Source organism: Protopterus annectens, chromosome 4.part0, assembly GCF_019279795.1.
Source record: "Protopterus annectens isolate FY-2018-M chromosome 4.part0, PAN1.0, whole genome shotgun sequence".
In the NCBI taxonomy this organism is placed as follows: Eukaryota; Metazoa; Chordata; order Ceratodontiformes; family Protopteridae; genus Protopterus; species Protopterus annectens.
The window spans coordinates 1,057,784,404-1,057,807,439 of NC_056733.1; the positions used below are offsets into that span (position 1 = coordinate 1,057,784,404).

General features: G+C 45.7%; 1 protein-coding gene across 1 annotated transcript in view; it reads right to left on the minus strand.

Annotated features, from left to right (window-relative positions):
* HMMR (hyaluronan mediated motility receptor) overlaps nucleotides 1-23,036 on the minus strand; it is a gene marked incomplete in the record, with an annotated part of 1,493,987 nt that overhangs the window by 1,127,830 nt on the left and 343,121 nt on the right. The window contains 1 exon segment of the mRNA XM_044068985.1: nucleotides 6,132-6,218. Coding sequence (XP_043924920.1) covers nucleotides 6,132-6,218 — 87 coding nt within the window.

The following is a 23,036-nucleotide window of genomic DNA, read 5'->3' on the forward strand; positions in this document are numbered from 1 at the left end:
AGGATTCAGCATTGTGGGATGTGATATCCACTGGCCCAGTGGGCTTAAAGGATACCATCTCAGTCTTAAGAAGAGTGAAGTCTGCTTTTGAGAAGTTTTTCACTGTGGCCTTTTGTGCTGGGGGTGGAGGTGGGATATGTATATCCAGGGTGATTAGTTTGTGGTCAGATCTCACTAGTGAGGGGTATACCTCCGGTGTGGAGCATTTTGTCCCCATGTTTATGATGATCAGGTCTAGTATATTATCTCCCCTAGTGGGGGAGGTGACTAGTTGTTCCAGTGCATTTGAATTTATGAATTCCAGGAACCTTTGGGCTAGGGTGTTAGGGCCAGAATAATGTACCCAATCTATGTTAGGGTAGTTGAAGTCTCCCAGTATGATGGTACTTTGTGATACATTCATATCCTCCAATGTCTTCAGGAAGGTTGAGTGGGGTTCTTGAGATTGGGAGGGTGGTCTGTAACATGCTACCAGTTGTATAGCAGTTTTGCCTATGGTTATAGTTGCACCTGTATGGTCTCCGATGCTTCATGTGTTGCTACTAACCTGGAGGTGTGGGTGTCCTTTATGAATATGGACACTCCCCCTCCCTTTGTGATTCGGCCCGGGTTTTGGGGCCGAAAAGCATGATACAAGGTATAGCCTGGTAGCGCTGGGGTGCTCTCAGGAGCCTTGAACCAGGTTTCAGTTACTGCACAGATGTCGATATTCTCCATACTGAGGAGTGCATCGAGTGCCTGCATCTTGAGGTTTAGACTTCTGGCGTTGAGCAGCATTACCCTTAGTTTTTTCCAATTTTTTTTTCTAAGGAGGTGGGTTTGTCTTTTGAGCTTGTCCTAAAAAAGGCACTATGGGGGTGGCAAGAGCCTTAGCCAATATCCGGAAGCCCAGTGGTGACAGGTGCAAGCCATCCCTTGCGAAGCAGCGTGGCTTGTCCAACATGTCATCCCAAGCAAACAGACATTGGATCCCCTTAGAATGACACCAGTACTTGAGCCAATTATTAAAGCTGATCATCTTGTCTTTGTATTGTAGCATCATTCTTGGTGAGGGCAAGATGCTGCTCAGGGTCATACCAGCCTGGGCTACATAATCAGAGAGCTCCTCTATGTCTCTTCATGTAGTCCAGGGAGGTACGTCTCAGGTCATTCACGCCAGCATGGACAATGACGGAGTCATATTTGTACTTGCTTTGGAGTGACCTGAGTGTGTGTGTTATGTGGCGGATGCTAGCTCCCGATAGGCAGCTCACAGTCACCCTCTCCTTGTTCAGCCTGGTAAGCGGGACATCAGTGTGTCTGACTATAGAGTCACCTATTACTAGTGTATCAGGCATGGTGTTTGGCCTTAAGGGCTATGATTGATTGACACACTGATTTATTGAAGTATGTGTTGCATGTGTTTTGTTTTGAGGTGGTGGATTTTTGGATGTCTGCTTTGGGAGCCTCTGTTTTGGTAAGTTTTTTATTAGAGCCTCCGAGTATGTATTTGTGTTTTTATGTGTTTGGTTTGCAGTTGTGGTAGTTCTATGTGGGACTGGACTGGGTTTGTTGTTTGTGTGGTTACCATCTCCTCCTGTCTGGTCATGCCAGCCCTGAGTTGAGAGAGTTCAGCCTCTAGTTTGGCTATATAATTGCATCTCTCACATGTATTTGTGTTTGTTGGGAGGAGGAGAGGGTTATCTGTGTACATGAGACAATTGTAGCATTGTCTCAAGATACCCAGATTAACCAGCTGAAATGAAGAGGACACCAGTAATCTACCACTCGACATGCTAGAACAGTATAAGGGAGTGCTGTGCCTTTAAGGGAAGTGGATATTCACAGGGGTGGTAGGTGGATGTAGTGCTTACTTAGTATGAGAGTGCTTACTTAGTAGAGAAGTTTTGAGAACAAGTGCTAGGCTTATAATATAGCGAGTAGTCTGATTATACTAAGAGTAGAGCTTCCTTAAGGGAAAATTTGAAGAGCAGACTTGGCGGAGCCAGAAGAAGTTTAACCGGCGCTGCATTATGCGCACAATCGCGCAAATGCAGATTTTAAACAGGGAACTTAAAAAGAGCTAGAAATGGTCCAAAACAACCAATTACTACAGCTCTTGTGCTGAGGTCACTTCCTACAGGGACAGGTAGGCTGCTCAAGACTCCCCACTCCCACTGGTGAGCAAAGAAACTTCCTTCTATCCAAGTAAGGTAATGGACAACACAGGAACTACACCAGAGCCCAGAATACAGCAAAGCCTGTAAACTGGTCTAAACTAGTCAAGGAGAGGTGGGAAAACAAGGATTATTTTTTTTTGTTTGTTTTTAGATAGAAAACACACAGAAAATGCAGAAACAGTAATAAATCAGTTACACAGGCTAGCACACTTTAGTGGGCAGCCTCAACAGTTAAATTAAACAAACAAACTTTCGACCAATTTCGACTTAAATGTAATTAAGTGCAGATATTAAATAATGCAGCAAACAGCTAAAAAAGTTTAAGCTTGCTTAGGGTAAGCTATAGAAGGTATTTCAAGTAAAAAAAACAGCGAAGATACTTAAATCAAGAAAGTAGTCGCTTTTCTGAGTTCTCTGTAGCTAGGACCACTCTACAGGACCACGAGGAGCTTGTCTGAGGTCACCACTAAGCAATCTGTACGAGACTGAGTAAAAGGACAAGGTCTTTCAGCCTATCTGTACAGGACAGATGTTTTGAGACCCTGGATTTTCCTGGTGAGGAACCTCTGTGGTCTCCAGCTGCTGTATGTGCTTGGCAAGGTACATGCAGAAGGGGGCATTGTACTCTATAATGGGTCTGATAAGGGAGGAGTACAGAGATGTTATAACCTTGTTCCTGGATGAAATACCCTTACTTATGAGGTGGGCCATGTAGAAAGCCTTCCGTACAACAGAAGCTACGTGGTGGTCAGAAGTCAAGTTGCTATCAACCTGGGTGCCAAAGTCCCTCATGAGTCCCTCATGACTGCTTGCATGCTTAGTACAGGCTATTAATGTGATAAATTAGTGGGGATGCCATTTTCCTCATAGGGTATAATGATGCATTTCTTGGCATTCAGTTTGAGGCTGTGCTCCTGGCACCAGTGATTAGTTTGGGTAAGGCCTTCTTGAAGGATGTTCATGTTACTATGCAAATTTAAGACACAACCAGCTTGCAGTCATCTGCAAGCTTGGTCAGCCATAGACCACTGGTCTTGGCTTGCACCTCAGAAAAATATATTCAAACAGTAGAGGCCCCAACACTGATCCTTGTGGTATACCGTTCATTACAGTCTACAACTTGAGGTGGCTTCCCCTATTTTGACTAAGTGGGCTCTATCAGTGAACCAGTTAGCTACCCCATCTGGTAACATACAGGTTGATGCCTAGCTGGGAGAGGTAATCTATTATGCCCAAGTGGGGAACAGTGTTGAAGGCTTTGGCTAGATCAAGGTATGAGGTATGCACGGTCTTCCCCTCGTCCGTGGTTTTGGTGACTATTTCAAAGAAGTTGACAGACTAATAGGCATGATCTCCCTTTGAAAAAAAAACAAACTGTGTGGGGGTCAAGCGTTTGGAGGTTGTCAATGTCCTTTGTTGATGAGGTCCATGATCATCCATTGCATGGCCTTGCAGGGTATTCTTACCTTGTCATTTGAAATCTGGCTCCTGGTTGCACTTGCAGTGGATCCCTCAACCGAATCCATGGACATCATTACCAGATCTTAACAGGATTACTGTAAAGACATTTGCCGGAGTCATGTACCCTATAAGAAAGTCTAGAATTCTGGGAGCAATAGGGCTGGGAATCAAACTGCAAGGACAGAAAAGAAATCAAAGACTTAAACTGGAGATTTAGCCAGAAGACTTTATACTGGCAGGTGCAGAAACTGCACCTGAGCTGGGTCTGGGAGAAATTCTTTGGCTTCCCACATGAAGGTCTCAATCATGTGAAGACTTCCAAAAGACCCTCAGCTGTCAAGGCTATGGAAAGGGTGTCCTCGCTATCAGATTCCATAGAGGAGGCGGCTGGCGAAATCTGATTCACATAATTTTAGCTCCTCCACCTCTGGAGTACCTAATCGCCTCCGAGAAGGTAGCAGCTTACTTTATTTTAACAGAAAGTGCCAGATACAGGAACATATCTGTCTGAAGCAGTTATCAGCCTAAGAAACTGGATCCTCTTTCAGGTGCTTCTTTTTACAGGGGTAGTCTTAACTGACCTAGAATATGGGACTTTTAGGAAAGGTGCTTCTCTAGGGATTCCCTCCCTGTATTTGATGGTCCGCTGTTTTATAAATATAAAATCAAGGCAACTGGACAAGTCAGGTCCAAGTCAATGCAGAAAAGGCACACGTTGAAGTTCAGGTATATTTGCTTCATACACTTAATATACAGTGATTGATGCTCGTCTCTGACATCTACTCCACAACGCACTCCAAAAACAGGATACTTATCCGCAAACTGTGGCTTCTGGCAAATCTGAGAATGTTGAAGCAACTGGACTGCTAGAGATGCTCAAACTAAGAATGAACCAAAAACGGTGCACAACTATGTCCCTTTACACCATCATTGCCTTAATGGTATGGGGACAAAATCCACAAGGCATGGGAGAGAAGGTAAAAGATCCAGCATTCAAGCTGGTCATTCGGGGGGTTGTGGCAGTCAGAAATCCAGTCTCTATTCAGTAACAGCCTGTCACCAAAAATTTTCTGTGTTAAAGTGCGACACACCAAGATAACTCACACCACAACATTTCACAAAAAAAATGTGGACCCATCGCAAAAAAACGTTTTGTTAAAATATTTTTCATTTATGAAGAACCTTGCTGTATAGCATAATTCATGTAAAACTTTAATTCAACTACTTACACTTTCCCCAACACTTAATGCCTGTAAAAATATCCAGCACTCCACAAAAAAAAAATAACACAGGTAATGCCTCCACTACACAAATTCAATTATTAGCACTTAGCAGCGATTGGGATCCTCCAAAAAACATCTACACATCCTGGCTAAAAAGGAAGGAGCACACCACGTGACATCTGCCCCTCAACCAGTGATATAGACCCCCTAAAATCCTCATCAAATTACTGGCACAGCATGGAAGAATTCAGAGTCTGTACCAGAGAGCCAATCCACACATGCCCTATAAACTTTCTCATCTAAACAAGCAGGATGGCTATCCAATGTACAATACTACCTTATCCATGAGCTTGGCCATAAAATAGAGTTCACACTAATATCAGATGGTGATGAGAAGTGACTATAAGCCTCCATAAATATATGGACCCCAATGGACTAGTTCTGACAGCAGCCTATGCAGACCCAGAGTGGTGCTGAAAAGAATTTCTTAAACAGTCAAGTAGTTATTGAATAATGTACATGTAGTACTCTAATGCCACCCATGTTCTTTGTAAATCATTAAATACTGGTACTTTAAGGGCATGGAACCTGCTACAATACAGTGGCTGTCCAAGATACAAGTGCAGACTTAGCTCTCCAGAAAACTAATGATATTGATTTTATGACAGAGAAGCAGCCTTCAGCTTTTCAACACACTAGCACTGCAGTACTAAACATCCTTCCTCCAGACCATTAATGTTCTCTGAAGCAAGTTATACTGACAGACCTCAGTCATAACGCAATACACTCAACACTGGCTGTGTGTGTTCATATAGCTAAAAAAATTGAAATGTCTCTTTCCCCAAGAAGCAAGAGCAGAACCACCTGAAAAACTCTAAATTTGGCCCAAACTGATCATGTAAACTCAACGAGGAAACTGAATAAACCACTAAACAACATGCAGAAACTAATAAAATCACCTTTAAAAAAAATCAGATCAAAATCCAGCAAAATAACTTAACTGCATAAAGAAAAGCCACATTTAAAAACTGGCCAGTCTTTCTTCCCACCATCTGGCACCAAACTCAGACTGGCTCCCAGACTAAACACAACTGCTTTAAAATGATGTGTTACACTGAAAGGGGGGTTATGTCCATCTAGCTTTTCTCCACTATTAACCTACACTAAGATTTTACTGCATCAACAAGGTACATATGGCACAGGTGCTGTAAACTAAGCCAAGGGCACATCATTTCTTAAACAGAGTTAAAGATCATTTCAAGCAGTTTAGAATTGTATGAAAACAAACCTTGTCCTTCAAATCAATCTTGTTCTTTGCTTCAATTAGCTCCATGTGAAGAGCGTTTAGCTTTTTCTTCGTTGTATCATCAGAAAACTAAAATCAAAAAATGAATGAATTAGGTCATTACAATTATAAGGACTTCAGATTAAAGCACAGTTCTGCGCATAGTCACCATACTCGCCAATGATACAGTAACATCACTGCTGTAATATAAACTAAATGTGGGATTACACTTGAACATTTAACTATCCAACTCAGTTGAGATATTTTTGGGCACTCCCATGGGAGACCTTCCTCCCCACACTGCAAAAATCAGTAGATAGGATGCACAGTAGAAAGAAGTGCCTGCCCACTCTTCAGTTGTTTGGGGATTGCTTGTGTGGGTGACTAAGAGGTGGCCCCCACCAATAAGGGCGCTTCAAACCCAGAGTTGGCTGGACAGCATGTTTCAGCCCCAGGAAAGAGGCAAAGGACAGTGTACCTCTGATTGAGCAAATTTTCCTTGTAAAACAAATGGCAAACATAACCAACCAGGGGTGGAAGCAGCAGACTAACGCATTGACCTTACTCAAACATCTACAAGTAAAGCAAGTTAAATTCCTACAACTGTAGCAAGTTGGCCAGACATACCACTACAGTATGAATCAACATGTGAAAGAGTACCAAAGCAGCACCTTAGCTTGCATAAGGGGAACACAAACCCAGCAAAACTGCAGTGTGAAAGCTATTCCGCCTCCAGAAGTGCAGCTTGTAGTCTACAGAGAAGCGGAGAATGGATGCTGCATCATACTGCTGCCTGGCATTTACTCATGTGTGGAGACATTACTAAAAACTGCAGTGTCAAAGGCTACCCTGCAAACACTGATCTTAGCCTGGCCCTGCAAATTTGTTTCAGTGGAAGTTTTAACGGTGAGTGCAGTTTCTAAATAAATCCTGTCCTAGTGGTTTGTAAACAGTCTTCCTCTATGCCTGGCATGATGAAAGCATTTGGTTCATCTACCTAAAATCAATTGTGTATTTAAAATATCAAGTGTTTATATAAATTCCAAAAAAAAAAAGGGGGGGGCTGGCAATTTACAGAGATCTGGTCCTACTAACCACCCTGTATTTGCAGAAAGCCATATAAAGCACGCTACACACAAAGGCCTATGATCCTAGCTAACATGATCATAAGAACTAGAAGTTATGTACTCACCATAACGTTCGATGTGCTCCATCTCGCCTCACATTCTTACTAACGGGTTCGGAGCAGAGAATCAGCTCCGACTCTGCCAACTTACTTTTTCTAGCACAAAGTCTCTAATTGGCTGGGCAAACCTGGTATCCCATGTTGCACTGCTCCATAGCCCCAGATCTAGTTTGCAGCAATCCACAGTCACCCCCCATGCACAACCACAGTCCAGGAAGGTAGAACACTATCCAGGGTAGTAAAGAAAAACAACCAACATTGAAGGGTATTCAAGACCAAATGTCATCTCCAAATCCTCCAGGAGGGGGGAAGGTGGGAGGGTACGTAAGAATGTGAGGTGAGATGGACCACATACATCGAACGTTATGGTGAGTACATAACTTCTAGATGTTATGTGGTCCAATCTCGCCTACATTCTTACTCACGGGACAGCGTCCCCAGCATCTCTATCCTGGGAGGCTCAAAGGAAGATACTCCTGAGAACTGTGGAACCAAAGGAAGCCCGGCCCCTAGAAGCCACATCTAATTTGTAATGAGCAATAAAGGTGTGAGGAGAAGCCCACGTGGCCGCAGCACAAATATCATCCAAAGATAGCCTGGAATGGTAAACTACTGAAGCGGAAACAGCCCTGGTAGAGTGAGCCTTGATGGGGAAAGGTAAATTTCTGCCTGCTGAAGCACAGATATAGGAAATGCAATCAAAAATCCATCTGGAAATTGTAATCTTAGAAATCGGGGAACTTGTTCTATTTTCTGAAAAGGACACAAACAGTTGGTCAGATTTCCGGAGTTGTTTTGTCCTGTATAAGTAGAATCGTAACTGCCTGTGCACGTCCATCTGATGAAATCTAAACTCTGCCTTGTTGGAAAACTGAGGGAAAAAAACTGGCAGCTCAATAGACTGATTGAGATCAACAGTAGATGTAACCTTAGGAAGAAAGTACGGATTAGGTCTCAAGGAAACCCTGTCCTTATGAAAGATTAAATACGGGGCTTTGATGGACAGAGCTTGAATCTCCAACACCCGTCTGGCTGATGTGATGGCTATTAAGAAGGCAGTCTTCCAAGAAAGAAATTTTAATTCGCAGGTAGCAGCTAGCTCAAAAGGTGGGGAAGTCAGGGCTTGCAAGACAAAGTTTAAAACCCATGGCATGACTGGTTCTGACACAGGAGGTCATAGTAACAAGGTGCCCCTCAAAAAGGCCTTATAGAGTTTATGAGCCATAAGAGAAGGTTCGTAAGAGGTATGAAAATTAGAAATAGCGGCCATCTGGACCTTGATGGTCGCAGGAGCAGAACCCTGTTGAAACAGCATGGATAAAAAATCCAAAACAGCAGGGATAGGGGCTATGTAAGGGTACAGTCCCTGGGCATGAGCCCAAATAGAAAATTTTTTCCACTTGCTGGAATAAATTTTCCTGGTGGAAGATTTATGAGAAGAGGATAAAATGTGTTCTACCTCAGGTGAAAAACGATGAAGTCTGACTAAGGATGGAAGTGGAGTAGCCAGGCTGTCAACCTGAGGGTCCGCAGGGAGGGAGGGATGGGACTGCCCCGACATGTGCGTCAGTAGATCTGGCGCTGGGTCCAGAGTCCAAGGACTGCCCATTGCGTACTGATAGAGGAGAACCAGACTTGGCGAGGCCAGTGTGGGGCAATTAGAATCACCTTGCTTCCCAAGGATATGGCTTTCTGAATCACTCTTGGTAACAGAGGAAACTGAGGGAAAGCATAGAGCGGACCAGGGGGCCAATCGTTGACTAGAGCGTCCCTGGGTGACTCCCCCTGTGGGGAGATCAGTGTGAAGTAGTTGCTGCACTTGGTATTGAGGGGATTGGCAAAAAGATCGCAGCAAGGCTGACCCCACCTGCTGAAAATCTGTTCCGCAACACGGCAGTTCAGGGACCACTCGTAAGGCATCAGAATAGCTCTGCTCAGCCTGTCTGTTATAACATTGGCCTTCCCCAGAATGTGCGTTGCCACTAGAAACCGTTGGGAAGACACTGCCCATTGCCACACTCTCATAGCCTCTCTGCACAGGGGATAAGATCTGGTTCCCCCTTGCTTGTTCAGGTACCACACAACGGACATATTGTCCGAGTGAATTGCAATTGTTCCCAGAGGGAGAGAGCTCTGAAGTGCTCACAATGCCAGTAACACTGCTCTCATCTCTAAGACATTGATGTGCAGATGTACCTCGTGATCTTGCCACGTGCCTTGGACCGTCCTGCCAAGATAATGCCCCCCCCACCCCATCTGGGAGGCGTCCGTGGTCACCGTGGCAACAGGTGACATAGGAACAAATGGTTTTCCTTCGTCCAGATTGGTGGAGTGCAGCCAACGGAGGTCCTGTTTGCACTGATTGGTGAGTAGGATCAAGTGGGACAGGGGGAATTCCTGAAAGGACCATTGGGCAAGGAGGTGTCACTGCAGAAGCCTCATGTGTAATCTGGCTAGAGGCACTAACATAATGGTGGCTGCCATGGATCCTAGGAGCTGTAGAACCCATCTGGCCTGAACTTTGAGGGGTAACAATGCGCGAACCTGACTCCAACACTCATATCCTTTCTTGGGGCAGGAATGCCCGCATTCGAACGGTGTCTAGCTCTGCGCCTATAAATGTGACACGCTGTGAGGGCAGCAAGGCAGATTTTCCCCAGTTCAAGGTAATTCCTAGTCGATGACAAAGGGCAATGGTCATTTCCCTGGCTTGAATGAGAAGATGCCTGGTGGGGGCGGTGAGGAGCCAGTCGTCCAGGTATGGAAACACTTTGAATCCTTGACGTCTCAGGTGAGCTGTCACCACTGCCAAACACTTGGTGAACACGCTGGGGGCTGTGGTGAGACCAAAGGGCAGGGCACGAAACTGAAAATGACTGGCTCTCAGCCGGAAGCGTAAGTGACTCCTGGATGCCCTGTCCATTTTGATATGGTAGTAAGCATCCTTGAGATCGATGGAGCACATCCATACTTCTTTTCCCAGTAACGGAAACAGACTGGAGGGTGACCATTCGGAACTTGGACTTTAGAACGTAGTGATTCAGTCGGCTGAGATCCAAGATGGGTCTCAGGTCCCCTGTTTTTTTTCAGCACCAAAAAGAGTCTCGAGTAAGTCCCTAATCTGATCTGGTCTGAGGGGACTGGCTGGATGACTCCTTTTTCTAGCAACTTTGAAATTTCTAGTGTTGCGTGATCCCTTTGACTGGGTGGAATGTCCAGGATTCTCTTGACTGGAGGGGGGTCTGACAGCAAGGGGATGGTATAACCTCCGGTAACTATTCAAAGCACCCATCGATCCTGAGCGATACTTGCCCAGGCTTCTGGGTGCAATGAAATGCGGCCCCCGACTGGCTCCGGAATAGCACAGCCGGGCGACACATCAGGGACGAAGATAGGAAGACCCGCGAAAGGAATCACGGTCTCCCGAATTGCGAGGGCCTCCTCTGCCCCTGGGGCGGCGTCTTCCAGAATAGCCTGCCCCTCTGCCTCTGGAGGGGGACTCACCTTGAGCGGCAGGGAAAGACTTCTGTGACTTTTTGAACCAGATCTTCCCTCCTCTCTGAGCCTTGGGGTAAGGCCTAGAAGGGAGGGAAAAATGGACTCTTATGGCAGACAGGGTCTTTCCCTCTTGCTCACATCTAGTGAGGGTGTCTCACTTTGGTCCCAAAGAGTGAGGACCCATCAAAGGAGGCATCAGTGAAGGAAGACTTGAAGGCCTCCGCGAAATGACACAGGCGCATCCAGGCTTGCCTCCCAAGGGTTACACCTGAACTAGCTGCCCTACTCGCCCCTTCGGCTGCATAAAATATGAGCCTCATGGACGAGTTGACAATCGAGCCAAGGGTAGACAACTGGGCATTGAATGTCTGCACTAATGCCTCAGGTATGTTACCCATTAGAGTATCTCCTAACTCTTTAAGAAGATCTCTCTGGAGCAGAGTAAAATGACAAAGATAATTCAGCGACCGTAGGGTGAAGGTTGCTGAAGAGAGGGGTACGCTTCCCGTACCGATCCGGACACCTTGTTAGGAGGATGGATGGAGGAAGAAGACTCTGCTACTTCCTGCTGAGTGGCTGCCGCCACCACCATGGCTTCCACAGAAACCCCTTTGGACAGGAACTCTTTCCCAGGGGGAGCTGAAAGAAATTTATTAGGGCTCTGTTCCACAGAGTCAGGAGTCTCCCATACCCTTCGGCAGATCAAATCTAGGAGCTCATCAAAGGGTGGAGACATCCAGGAGGCGGAGGGTTGAGCCCCAAAGGCCTTTAGGAATACCAACCCCTCCTCAGAGGGGGTCTTGGACCGCCAGCCGCCTCTCTGCCTCAAAATCTCCAGGATGTCTGAGAAAGAGACGTCATCGGAGGACGACTTGGGGGACCCCTCTGATTCCTCGAGGTCGGTATCGGAAGTGAGAGACTCGTTCTGAGAGTCTGTGTTCTTCCTCTTGCACAACTTCTTTCTTGGGGGCTCCCTCAGGCAAGGACTCAGAGGGGCCCTCAGAAAGTAGGGGACCGCTTCATGGGGGTATCCCCAGACCTTTGGGCTCCGCCGTCTACTGATAGGACACCAAAGGCTCTAGCCGGTGTGGAGGGGGATGGAGTGATTTAACTGAAGATCTGGCCAGTGCGCTGCGCATGGCCTCGAAGGTGGATCCCCCCGAATCAGAGGACAGACAGGCCTCCGAGGCCACGACCGGAGCCGGAGTTCCCAGAGCCAATGCGCCGAGGAAGGCTCGGAACAGACAGAAGTCCCGAAGTATCAACCCCTCGGGCCCGACAAAGGAAACCAGAGTTCCGAAACCAGAGGACGGAGCCGACATGGTTGGAGCAGACGTCTGCACCAATAAACCTTTAGGAAGCATCGGGACCGGCAGAAGAACATCCCTCGGAGAAGAACACTCCGGCTCCGAAGACAAGGAGGTGCTCGGAGGAGGAACCATTGGTACAAGCATTGGGACTGGCTCCGGAGCAGACTGGGTTGGAGCCGAAAATAATTTTGCCAACACAGGCGACTGCAGGAGCCTCTGAACCACCCTATCAACATCCAAATCAGAAGGTGTGGAGGATTTGGAGGAAAGAGAAGGTGACTGATCTCCTGTCTGGAGATCCATGCCTAACACTGGGAAACCGGCTCCGAATGGGTTCCAACAGAATTGGAGCCAAGGCCGATTCCAGCACAGCAGATACCTCCTGCGGCCCCGAGGACAGAGGAGCCGAGGAGGCAGAATCCAATCTGGCAGTCTTCTCCGGTGGCTCTGAAGAAAGACGGAGCCGGAGATCTCTTCTTGGCCTTAGCCTTGGACTTAGTTTGAGAACCAGAGGAAGAGTCCAAGGACTCCTCAAAGGAAGGCTTTAAAAGACCCTTCAATATAAGTTTGTTTTTCCTTTCCTGTAGCACCCTCGGACTGAAGGTGTGACAAAAGCTACAGGACTCTTGTAGATGAATTGCCCCTAGGCAGTAAACACAAACGGAATGTCCATCTGTAATGGACATCTTGTAGTTGCATTTGGAACATTTCTTAAACCCAGAAGGTTTATGTTCCTTTTGGTCTTTCTGCTCTTTAGACATATTGACAGGCACTAGTACACCAAATGAAGCACAAAGCAACAGGACCCTATGTCCGAGAAAAACGGCTAAGGCGGGAAACTACAGCCAACAGCAGCAGACAAGAATCTCTAACTTATAAGATTCTTGATCTACTCTCACACACTACACCAGGGAGGAAAACCACTCTCAGCACAGAACAGGAATGTTAGACAACAACTAAATAGGGAGGACTAGGTCCTCTAGTAAAACGGGCCTAGCCCGCCGGAACAGAGGGATACCAAAAAACACTCTCACACAACAAACACAATAACTAACAAGCAAAATAGCTATTAAAATAGCTTTTGTGAGGAAAACCACAATTTTCTGAGAAAAAAGAAGTTTTAAAGGTACTTCGCCACAGCCAAGCAAGACCACGTCCAAGCTACACGAGCGGCAAATGAGATCTGGGGCTATGGAGCAGTGCAACACGGGATACCAGGTTAGCCCAGCCAATTAGAGACTTTGTGCTAGAAAAAGTAAGTTGGTCAAGTCGGAGCCGATGCTCGGCTCCAAACCCGTGAGCAAGAATGTAGGCGAGATTGGACCACAACATCAGTCTTTTTTGTACAAAAAAAATGTTGGGTTCCAAAGAAGTGCCTTCTAGGTGGACTCAAAAATATACAATTCATTTTAAAATGCTTTAAATTACAGTAGCTGAATATTACTCTTACACCATGCCAAGAAGGCTGAAATACCATGCAGATCCACCTTCTAAGCTAAGAGTGTGGAAAGAGCATGTTGGACTGTGGTTGTCCATGTGTGACTTACTTAACCTTTGTTTAAACATGACCTCTATTTCCCACTTTGCAGATTTCATTTTCTGGTATCTGAGGGCCTTGAAGATTTGAGGGAGAGGAAGCACAGAACAAAGCAACAAAACAGGGACATGGGGGCAAACTGCTTTTACCTAGGCAAATGGGAAAGGTTGCTGCAAGGAAAATACATTTTTAGATTTGTCTGTAAATTTAAATGAAGAAACTTTAAATAGAAAATGTGAATACTCCCTCTTCAAAAAAATAGGATGGAAAGTTGCATTTGTTTTTATTTTATAGCATGACTGTCTAAAAATTAAGCTCATACTGTGTAAGTTGATCTCTTAAAGGACTCTGCTTGCATTATATGGCTGAGTTCATCCATTCCACCAGTCACTTTCACCAATTTTTCCTCAGCTGAGGAATGTCAGCAGAGCTGCATAGGTCAAGGAGTAGCCCAACTGTTCAGTTCATAAGTTTACAGCACTGTCTCCATCCTGCAAGCAAGGGAGGATAAACTGCACCACAGCCATCCAGAAAGTTCAGATCTTACCATAAACAGCCATCACAGGTTGGTACTAGGCTATCGGGCCCTAGGGCCTATACAAGCCTAGCCATAACAATTCCCTGGCTAGTTTTTCCCACACTATTTACTTTCCTGGACCCCTCTGTCTAGCAGGGCGACTGACGTGATCCCAGGGGTGAATTTCCTTTCTTCCATCCAATCATCAACCTTCCTTTTGAAGAGGGCCAAAGAGGCACTCTGCTTGACATGTATGGACAATTTATTCCAGAGTCTGTGGAGCCTCTGGGTCAGGAACCTATCCCTCCAGCATGTTTTGTTTATTGTGATGACACAGTTTAGATCCCTGGAGCGTGTGGCTCTGAGGGATTGGGATTTCTTTAAGTGTAGTATGCCCAACAGCTCTGGGTTTGACATGGCCTTGTATGTTAAGCAGAGATCGCCTCGGAGTAGACTATATGCGACAGAGTATAACTGGAGTTTAAGACTGTCAGCATAGGGCATCTGCTTTAAGCCTGTGATTCTTTTAGTGAGGTATTTCTGCGGCCTTTCCAGTTGTTGCAGATGTCTTGAGAGGTACATTCCAAATGCAGCGTTGTATTCTATAATAGGTCTAATGAGGGATGAGTACAGTGGGACAATGACCTTTTTTTCTTGATGAAAAGCCCTTAGTGATGAGGTGTGCCACATAGGATTTCCTGACTGTTGTGGCGATGTGGTTATTGAAGGTGAGACCACTGTCCACCTGTGTCCCTAAGTCTCATCATGCTTTGGGTGTTTAGTGTACTGCCACCTATGTGGCAATTCACGGGTACATGTTTTTTCCCCAAAGGGGATAACTACATTTATTGGCATTGAGCTTGAGCCCATTGCTCTGGCACCAAGCATCTGTTTCTGTAAGGCCCTTTTGTAGAGTATCCACATCATTTGGGGATTCAATAATGGCTCCCAGTTTACAGTCATCTGCGAACCTTGTTAAACAGAGTCCATTAGTGTTGGCCTGTACTTCAGAGAAGTAGATGCCAAACAAGAGAGGTCCCAGGACTGAACCCTGAGGTACTCCACTTGTCACCTGTCTGGAGCTGGATTTTGAGTCAGCTACTTATACAGTGTGGGTTCTCTCAGTAAGCCAGTTGACAACCCATCGAGTGACGTAGGGATTAATGCCCAGCTTAGTAAGTCTAGGATTCCAGAGTGGGGGATGGTGTCAAAGGCCTTGGCGAGGTCCAGAGAGGCTGTGTGGATTGCCTTACCCTCGTCCACGGCTCTGGAAACTGATTTGAAGAAGTCAATCAGGTTCACGAGACAAGATAGGCCCTTCATGAACCCAAAATGGGTGGGGTCCAGTGTTTTAAGGTTGCCAATGTCTTTGTTTATAAGTTCCATGACAATACGTTCCACGGCCTTGCAGATCAGGCTTGTCAGACTGATGAAAGTTAAAATCATACCATAACAGTAGATACCCTTACTTCTCACTGTTGCAGTATTCTTTACTCTTGGGATATCCTTCACAGGGTAGCCAAGTGTCCGGCCAGCATACCAAAGCCTTTACACCTTATGGGCATTGAAGTACAAGCTCCTAAACCTCAAAACTAAGCGTCCCAGAACCACCACAGCAACCCCAGAGGAAAGCAACACTCATAACCACACAAAGGGAAGAAAATGAAAATGATGCAATAAAGACCTCCTGGCCAAAAAATAGAAGTAACAGGGAGGGACAGACTACTGTAACAGGGAGGGACAGAGTACTGCAACAATGAGAGGTAGGGCATCTATTGTTACTGTAAGATCTTGCACAACTACATTACGTCCTTCCTAATCACTGCTGCAGTACGGTTTACTCTTGGGAGAGTACAAAAGCTACTGTAAAGTACAGCAGGAGGAAACTACAGAGGAGTCCTCCAAAAAAAACATGAAGAACAGCCTTGGCCCTAGAAATGAAAAAGTCACTAGAAGAGACCACTGCCCAGGTTGCTTGCTATGAAAAGTACAGCAAAAAGAAATTGCTTTCAAAATCCAGGAGGAGATAGTTTTAGATACCACCAAACAATCGCCTGTCATGAAAAGGAAAAAGCTGTTCAGACTTCCTGATATGTTTGGTCTTGTCCAAGTAATAGCCGAGCTTTCTATGTAAATCCAAGGTGTAAACACCACTCACTAGGATTCAGCGGAGAATGAAAAGAGGAGGAACATGAATGGACTAATTCAAGTACAAATGATTAACCTACCTCTGGCATAAAATAAAGGATAGGTGTGAAAAGATACCCAGTCCCTGTAGGGGAAAAAACTGGAGAGTCATGAGTGAAGTTCAGACACCCTCTAGGTAAAAGAGCCAACAATACAATCTTCCAAGTACAATGTTGTAGAGAACTGCAAGCTCAAAAAGGGACTGGGTCAATTTTTCAAGAACAAAATTAAGGCCCCAAAGAAGGGGATAGGCTCTCAGAGACCAGATACAAAAGGACTTTTCAAAAATTGTTGGACTAAAAAACTAGAAGCCAGGTGTGAATTTCGATTCAGACAAGTACAAATGGCTGAAAAATGATTTACAGATGAATATGCCATGCCAAGCCAGAATTAAGCAACTCTCACAAATAAGGACCATAGGAACTCCCAAACAAAAAGGGTCCAGGTCATGCATAAAACACTCAATATTAAAGCTACTTACACATCACTATTTTTTCTTGCCACCTGAAAAACCTGAATCATATCCTCAGAAAATTGGTACCTAAAAAGATTCAAAACATTATCACCCAAAATGTCAATTGAAAGATTAGCAGGCGACGGTGAATGAGAGAGCCATTGTCTTGTGTGACAAGATCCATCCTGTGAGGTAACTTGTGAGGATTGCCAAGTCCAGATAAAATAGGAGGAAGAGCAGTGTGACCTTTAGATATGTCCTCTCCCAATCAGTCTCTGGAAAAAGGAGACAAAGTTGGCCCTAGAAATGAAAAAGTCACTAGAAGAGACCAGAAGTTGATCAGTTTTCCTAAATCTTTTGGTATGTCCTCAACTGATTAATGTTCAGCAAATTAAATGTATGTTCTCCTTTACTGGAAATATTTGGTAAGAGAACTAGCAAGTTAATGGTCGGTTAGTGGCAGCTTCAGAAGCCACTTTAGGCAGGAGAGTTAGATTAGTTCAAAGATAAACCTTATCTTTATTGAAAATTAGATCAACTGGTTACACAACAGTGCTTGCAACTCAAATCCTCCTAATTTAAACAGCCACCAGAAAGACAGTCTTCCAAAAGAGAAATTTGAATTCCACTGAAGCTACCAGTTCAGAAGGACTAGTCAGGGCTTGAAGCAACAAAGCAAGGTCTCAAGGAGGAATCATGTCCCTCAGTGGAGACCTGAGGAGGAAAGTTCTTTGTAAAAATCCTTTGTCAATTTCAGTGAAGCAAGAGGGGTTTGATTCACTCCAACATGAAAATTTAAACATGCCTGCCAATTGTAATTTGGTAGAAACATTCCCTTCAGAAAAGTCGCGCCAAAAAAAATCCGTAATAGAAGGCAAGAGCCAAAAATGGATCCACACCTTTGGAGAACGCCCCAATTGCAAATCTCTTCAACCTCTAAAGACTTTTTCTGCTGTTTTTGTGAATAGGATGGGATATGGAGTACCAAAAACGAAAGCCTGGCATTTCTGGCCAACACTGGAATTGGAGAAACCAAGCAGTTAATTTCAGTGCTTTGAAATCAAAGTGAGGCTGGAAGCTCTCTGGACTGGTGAGACAGAAGACCTGAAGTGGATCCAGCACCAAGGGACAGTGTTTCATACAAGGCCAAATGAAGGGGGAAATCAGATTTGAGAAAACAAAAGTGGGCGATGAAGATCACTCTTGCCTTGCACTGAATCACTTAGAAGAAACTGTTGTAAGGGGAAGAGTGGAAATATGTAGATTAGACCTAGGGTCCAAATGAGAGTCAGAGTACTTCTCAGTGACTACCCCCTCCTGGCAAATCGAGGCAAAGCAGATACTGTATTTGCTAACAAGAGGGGGACACAGATTGCAGAAAGGCTGGTCCCCAGAGGATGAAGAATTGGTAGCCACCAACTAACTGGGAGACCACTAGGCGAGACAAGAGAACGAAACTGTTCTATTTGAAATACTGGAACTCATCAGGATGTGTGTTGCCACTATAAAAAAGTGTTGGGAAGACATCCCTCACTGCAAAAGCCTCATGGCTTCTCAACATACCTGGTAGAAGCTGGTACCCCCCCCCCCATCTGTTACTGTACCATACTACTGCCATTGGATGAATGGATAGAATCTCACCCCTGCAGAAGGAGCCTTGAATGTTCTGCAATGCTAGAAAATAAGAAGTTATGTACCTGCCATAACGTTCCATGTTAGTCTTCTCTCGCCTTCTTTCTTGCTGGATGGGTTCGGAGCCGATCCTCGGCTCCGACTCGGCCACTTACTAAAGCTCGAGAGCTAATTTTACCAGCTCGAGGCAACCCTATATCCCATGATGCAAGGCGAAGACTACCCAGATCTCGTTTGGTAGCTAAGGAAATTATGCAATACATTCCTCCAACTGGAGAGGAGGAGGAAGAGGTAATAGTAATAATGATAATAATAATAAAAATAATAACAATCCCCCAAAAAAGATCAACCTAATCTAGTGACACTAGAAAGCTGATTAGTTGGAAAAATTGAATTAAGCCTCTTAAGGGAAGAGGCACAATCTTCTCGGTCTGACCAGGCTAGGGGGATGGTGGGCGGGACGCAAGAAAGGCGGCGAGAGAAGACAACTAACATGGAACGTTATGGTAGGTACATAACTTCTTAATGTTAAGTTGTCAATCTCGCCTTCATTCTTGCTGGATGGGACCGCGTCCCTAGCACCTTTATCCTGGGTGGCTCAATGGAACGGACTCTTGAGAACGGTGGAACCAAAATTCGCTCTGTCTCTGGAGGCCAAGTCTAATTTGTAATGTGAAACAAAGGTATGAGGACAGGCCCATGTGGCTGCTGCACAAATAGTGTCTATTGGAAGTCTAGCCTGAAAAGCTGTAGATGTAGCTAGAGCTCTGGTAGAATGGGCTTTTGGCCTAGAAATCAACTCTTTACCTCTGAGCTGATAAATGCAAGTAATCACAGAAGACAGCCATCTAGATAGAGTTACCTTGGATACTGGCAGGCCTTTCCTGTTCTCTGCATAGGATAAAAACAGTTGATCAGATTTCCTAAAAAGTTTGATTCTGTCCAGATATCGGAGTTGGCGGTGAACATCAAGATAATGTAGTTTTTGTTCCGCTCTATTAGAATCATTTGGGGAAAAAACTGGAAGATCAATGGATTGATTTAAGTTAGTCTGCAATGCCACTTTGGGTAAGAAAGACGGATTAGTCCTTAGAGAAACTCTGTCTTTGTGGAAGATTAAGTAGGGAGGACGAATGCAGAGGGCATGAAGCTCAGATACTCTCCTGGCAGATGTAATGGCGACTAGAAAGAGTGTTTTCCAAGAAAGAAATTTCAATGAACAGGCAGCCGCAGGTTCGAAAGGGGGAAGAATCAAGGATGTTAAAATTAAATTTAGATCCCACTATGGTGGGGGGGGTCTCTAATCGGAGGTTTAAGTAAAAAAATACCTCTAAGGAATGCCTTGCAAAGTTTATGTGACATAATGTTGTGGTCCAACAAGCCTACATGAAAATTTGAAATGGCTGCCAGCTGAACTTTCTGTGGAGGAAGAAGATCCTGAATGAAAAATCTCGGCTAGGAAGTCCAAGACCGAATGAATCGGAGCAGTATAGGGGTCTATATTCCTAGCTTATGCCCAGAAGGAGAAAAGTTGCCATTTACTAGTGTAAATCCTTCTGGTGGAAGATTTAAGGGAAGCTACTATGATATCCCGGACGGGATTAGAAATCATAGGAAGCCTGGCTAGGGATGGAAGCGGAGCAACCAAGCAGTGAGGTTGAGAGAAGGTATGGATTGGTGCAGCTGACCCGACTGGTGGGTCAGAAGATCTGGAACCGGGTCCAGATGCCATGGCTGTACCAAAAGATAACGATGTAGGAACGGAAACCATATCTGTCGAGGCCAATAAGGGGCAATGAGAATCAACTTGGCTCTCAAGGCGGTTGCTTTCTGAATTACTTGTGGTATCAGAGGAAAGGTAGGAAAGGCATAAAGAAGTCCCCGGGGCCAATCTTGAGTTAGAGCATCTCTGGGGGGGATGGCCTGGAAGGGGGAAGAGAGAGAAGTCGTCGGGGCATTTGCTGTTTTGAGGTGTAGCAAAAAGGTCGCAGCAAGGAAGGCCCCACTTCTGAAAAATCTCTTCCGTCACAGATTAAGAGACCACTCGTGAGGCATGAGAATAGCTCTGCTCAACCTGTCCGCTATGATGTTAGATTTCCCGGGGATATGCGTTGCTATCAGAAACCGCTGAGAAGAAATTGCCCACTGCCAAAGTCTGAGAGCCTCTCGACACAGTGGATAGGACTTGGTTCCGCCCTGCTTGTTGATATACCACACTATGGACATATTGTCCGTTTCGATCGCAATAGTTCCCAAGGGAAGAGAGTCGTTGAGGGCTTGCAACGTTAAAAGCACTGCTCTCATCTCCAGGACATTTATGTGCAGGTGGCATTCGAAAGGTTGCCAAGTGCCATGGACCATCCTGCCCTGATAATGCCCCCCACCCGATCAGGGAGGCGCCCGATGTAACCGTGGCGACCGGGGCAGGAGGAACAAAGGGTCTGCCCTGATGGACTTGAGGGGACGATATCCACCAGGTCAGATGCCTTTTACAAATTGGAGTAATTGTGATCCTGTGACGCATGGGAAGTTGTTGAAAGGACCATTGGGAGAACAGCATCCATTGTAGAAGACGCATGTAAAAGCGGGCAAGGGGAAGAAGTGTTATGGCGGCCGCCATAAGACCCAATACTTTCAGAGCAAATCTGGCCTGAATTTTTTTTTGCTGAGAAGAATCACATGGACGTGATTTTGAACGTCCAAGATCCTTTGATCTGTTAACTTTGCTGAAAGCTGTACAGTGTCCAATTTGGCGCCTATAAAAGTAATAGATTGACAAGGCGACAAGGCAGATTTTTCGAAATTTATAGAAATCCCTAGCCCTCTGCAAATGTGAATGGTGTAATCTCTGGCATGGAGAAGTTGATGCCTGGTGGTGGCAGTGAGGAGCCAGTCGTCTAGATAATGAAACACCTGGAATCCTTGACGTCTCAGGTGAGCCATAACCGCTGCCATACATTTGGTGAACACTCTGGGAGCTGTAGTGAGTCCAAATGGCAGGGCTCTGAATTGGAAGTGACTGGTCCCCAGCCGAAAGCGGAGAAACCTTCTGGAGCACCTGTGAATTTTTATGATAGTACGCATCCTGAAGATCTACCAAGCACATCCAATTGTCCTTGCCCAGAAAGGGTAGAATGGACTGAAGCGTGACCATCCGGAATCTTGTTTTCTTTACAAACTTGTTTAGTTTGCTGAGATCTAATATTGGTCTCCAGTCCCCTGTCTTTTTTGGTACTAAAAAGAACCTTGAGTAGATACCGGATCCTATTTGGTCTGCTGGGACTGGCTGGATGGCTCTTTTTGCTAGTAGTTTTGAAATCTCTGGTACTGCTAGTTCCCTTAGACCGGGTGGAACGTCTGGAAGGGTTCCCTTTTGCTGAACTGGGGTTTGAATAAAGGGAATTTTGTAACCCTCTGATATGATAGACTGTACCCATTTGTCTTGAGAAAGGGAAAGCCAGGCTTTTGGGTACAGCCTCCGAAGGTGGACAATCGGGCAACATCTCAGGGATGCTGGAAGGGTTTGTCAGAGAGAGGCTCCCTGCTACCCTGATTCTGCGGACCCCCTCGGCCTGTAGGGCGGCGTCTGTTGTTGTTACCCCCTCTGCCTCTGGGGGTAAACTGACCTCGTGCGTCAGGCGTGACTCGAGATTTGCTGAACCACCTTTTCCCTCCCTTCAGACCTTTTGGGTAAGGTCTTTAAGGGGTGGAGAAATGGACTCCTACGGCAGAAAGTCTTGCCATCTTGTTCGCATCTAGTCAAAGTGTCTTTCACTTGAGGTCCTAACAAAGTCGAGCCATCAAAGGGAGAGTTTGTGAAGGAAGCCTTGAAGGGATCTGCAAAATTACAAAGCCGCATCCAGGATTGACACCTTAAAGCCACTCCTGTGCCTGCGGCCATACTCGCTCCATCGGCTGAATATGAAATGAGCCGCATGGAGGAGTTAACAATGGAGTTTAGGATTCCTAGCTGTGAGTTAATTTTATCCTGGGACCCAGCAGCTGACGGATCCTGTAAAACTTCTCCCAACTCTTTAAGAACATCTCTTTGAAGGCGGGTGAAGTGACACAAGTAGTTCAGCGATCGCATGGCAAAGGTCGCTGAAGAAAAAATCCGCTTGCAGTACCTATCCATAGTCCTAGAATCCTTGTTAGGAGGATGGACAGGTACTGAAGGATCAGCTAGTTCCTTCTTGGTGGCTGCAGCCACCACCATGGCATCAACCGGGACACATTTTGTCAAAAATTGCCTATCGGGTGGGGCCGTAATGAATTTAGAAGGCCTCCGAGGAATGGGTTCCACCGAATCCGGGGCCATCCACGCCTTCCGAGCCACCACGTCCATAAGAGGGTCGAAAGGCAGAGACACCCAGGAGGTGGAGGGTCGAGACCCGAACGCCTCCAGGTATACTGACTCGTCCTCGGAAGGATTAAGGGAAGGCCAGTTCCCCTTCTGTTTAAGGAGTTCAAGGATGTCTGAGAAAGAGACATCCTCAGAGGGGGACCTTTGGGATCCCTCCGACTCATCCAAGTCAGTATCGGATGTAACTGACTCGGGGAAGTCTAGATGTTTCCTCTTACATGTCC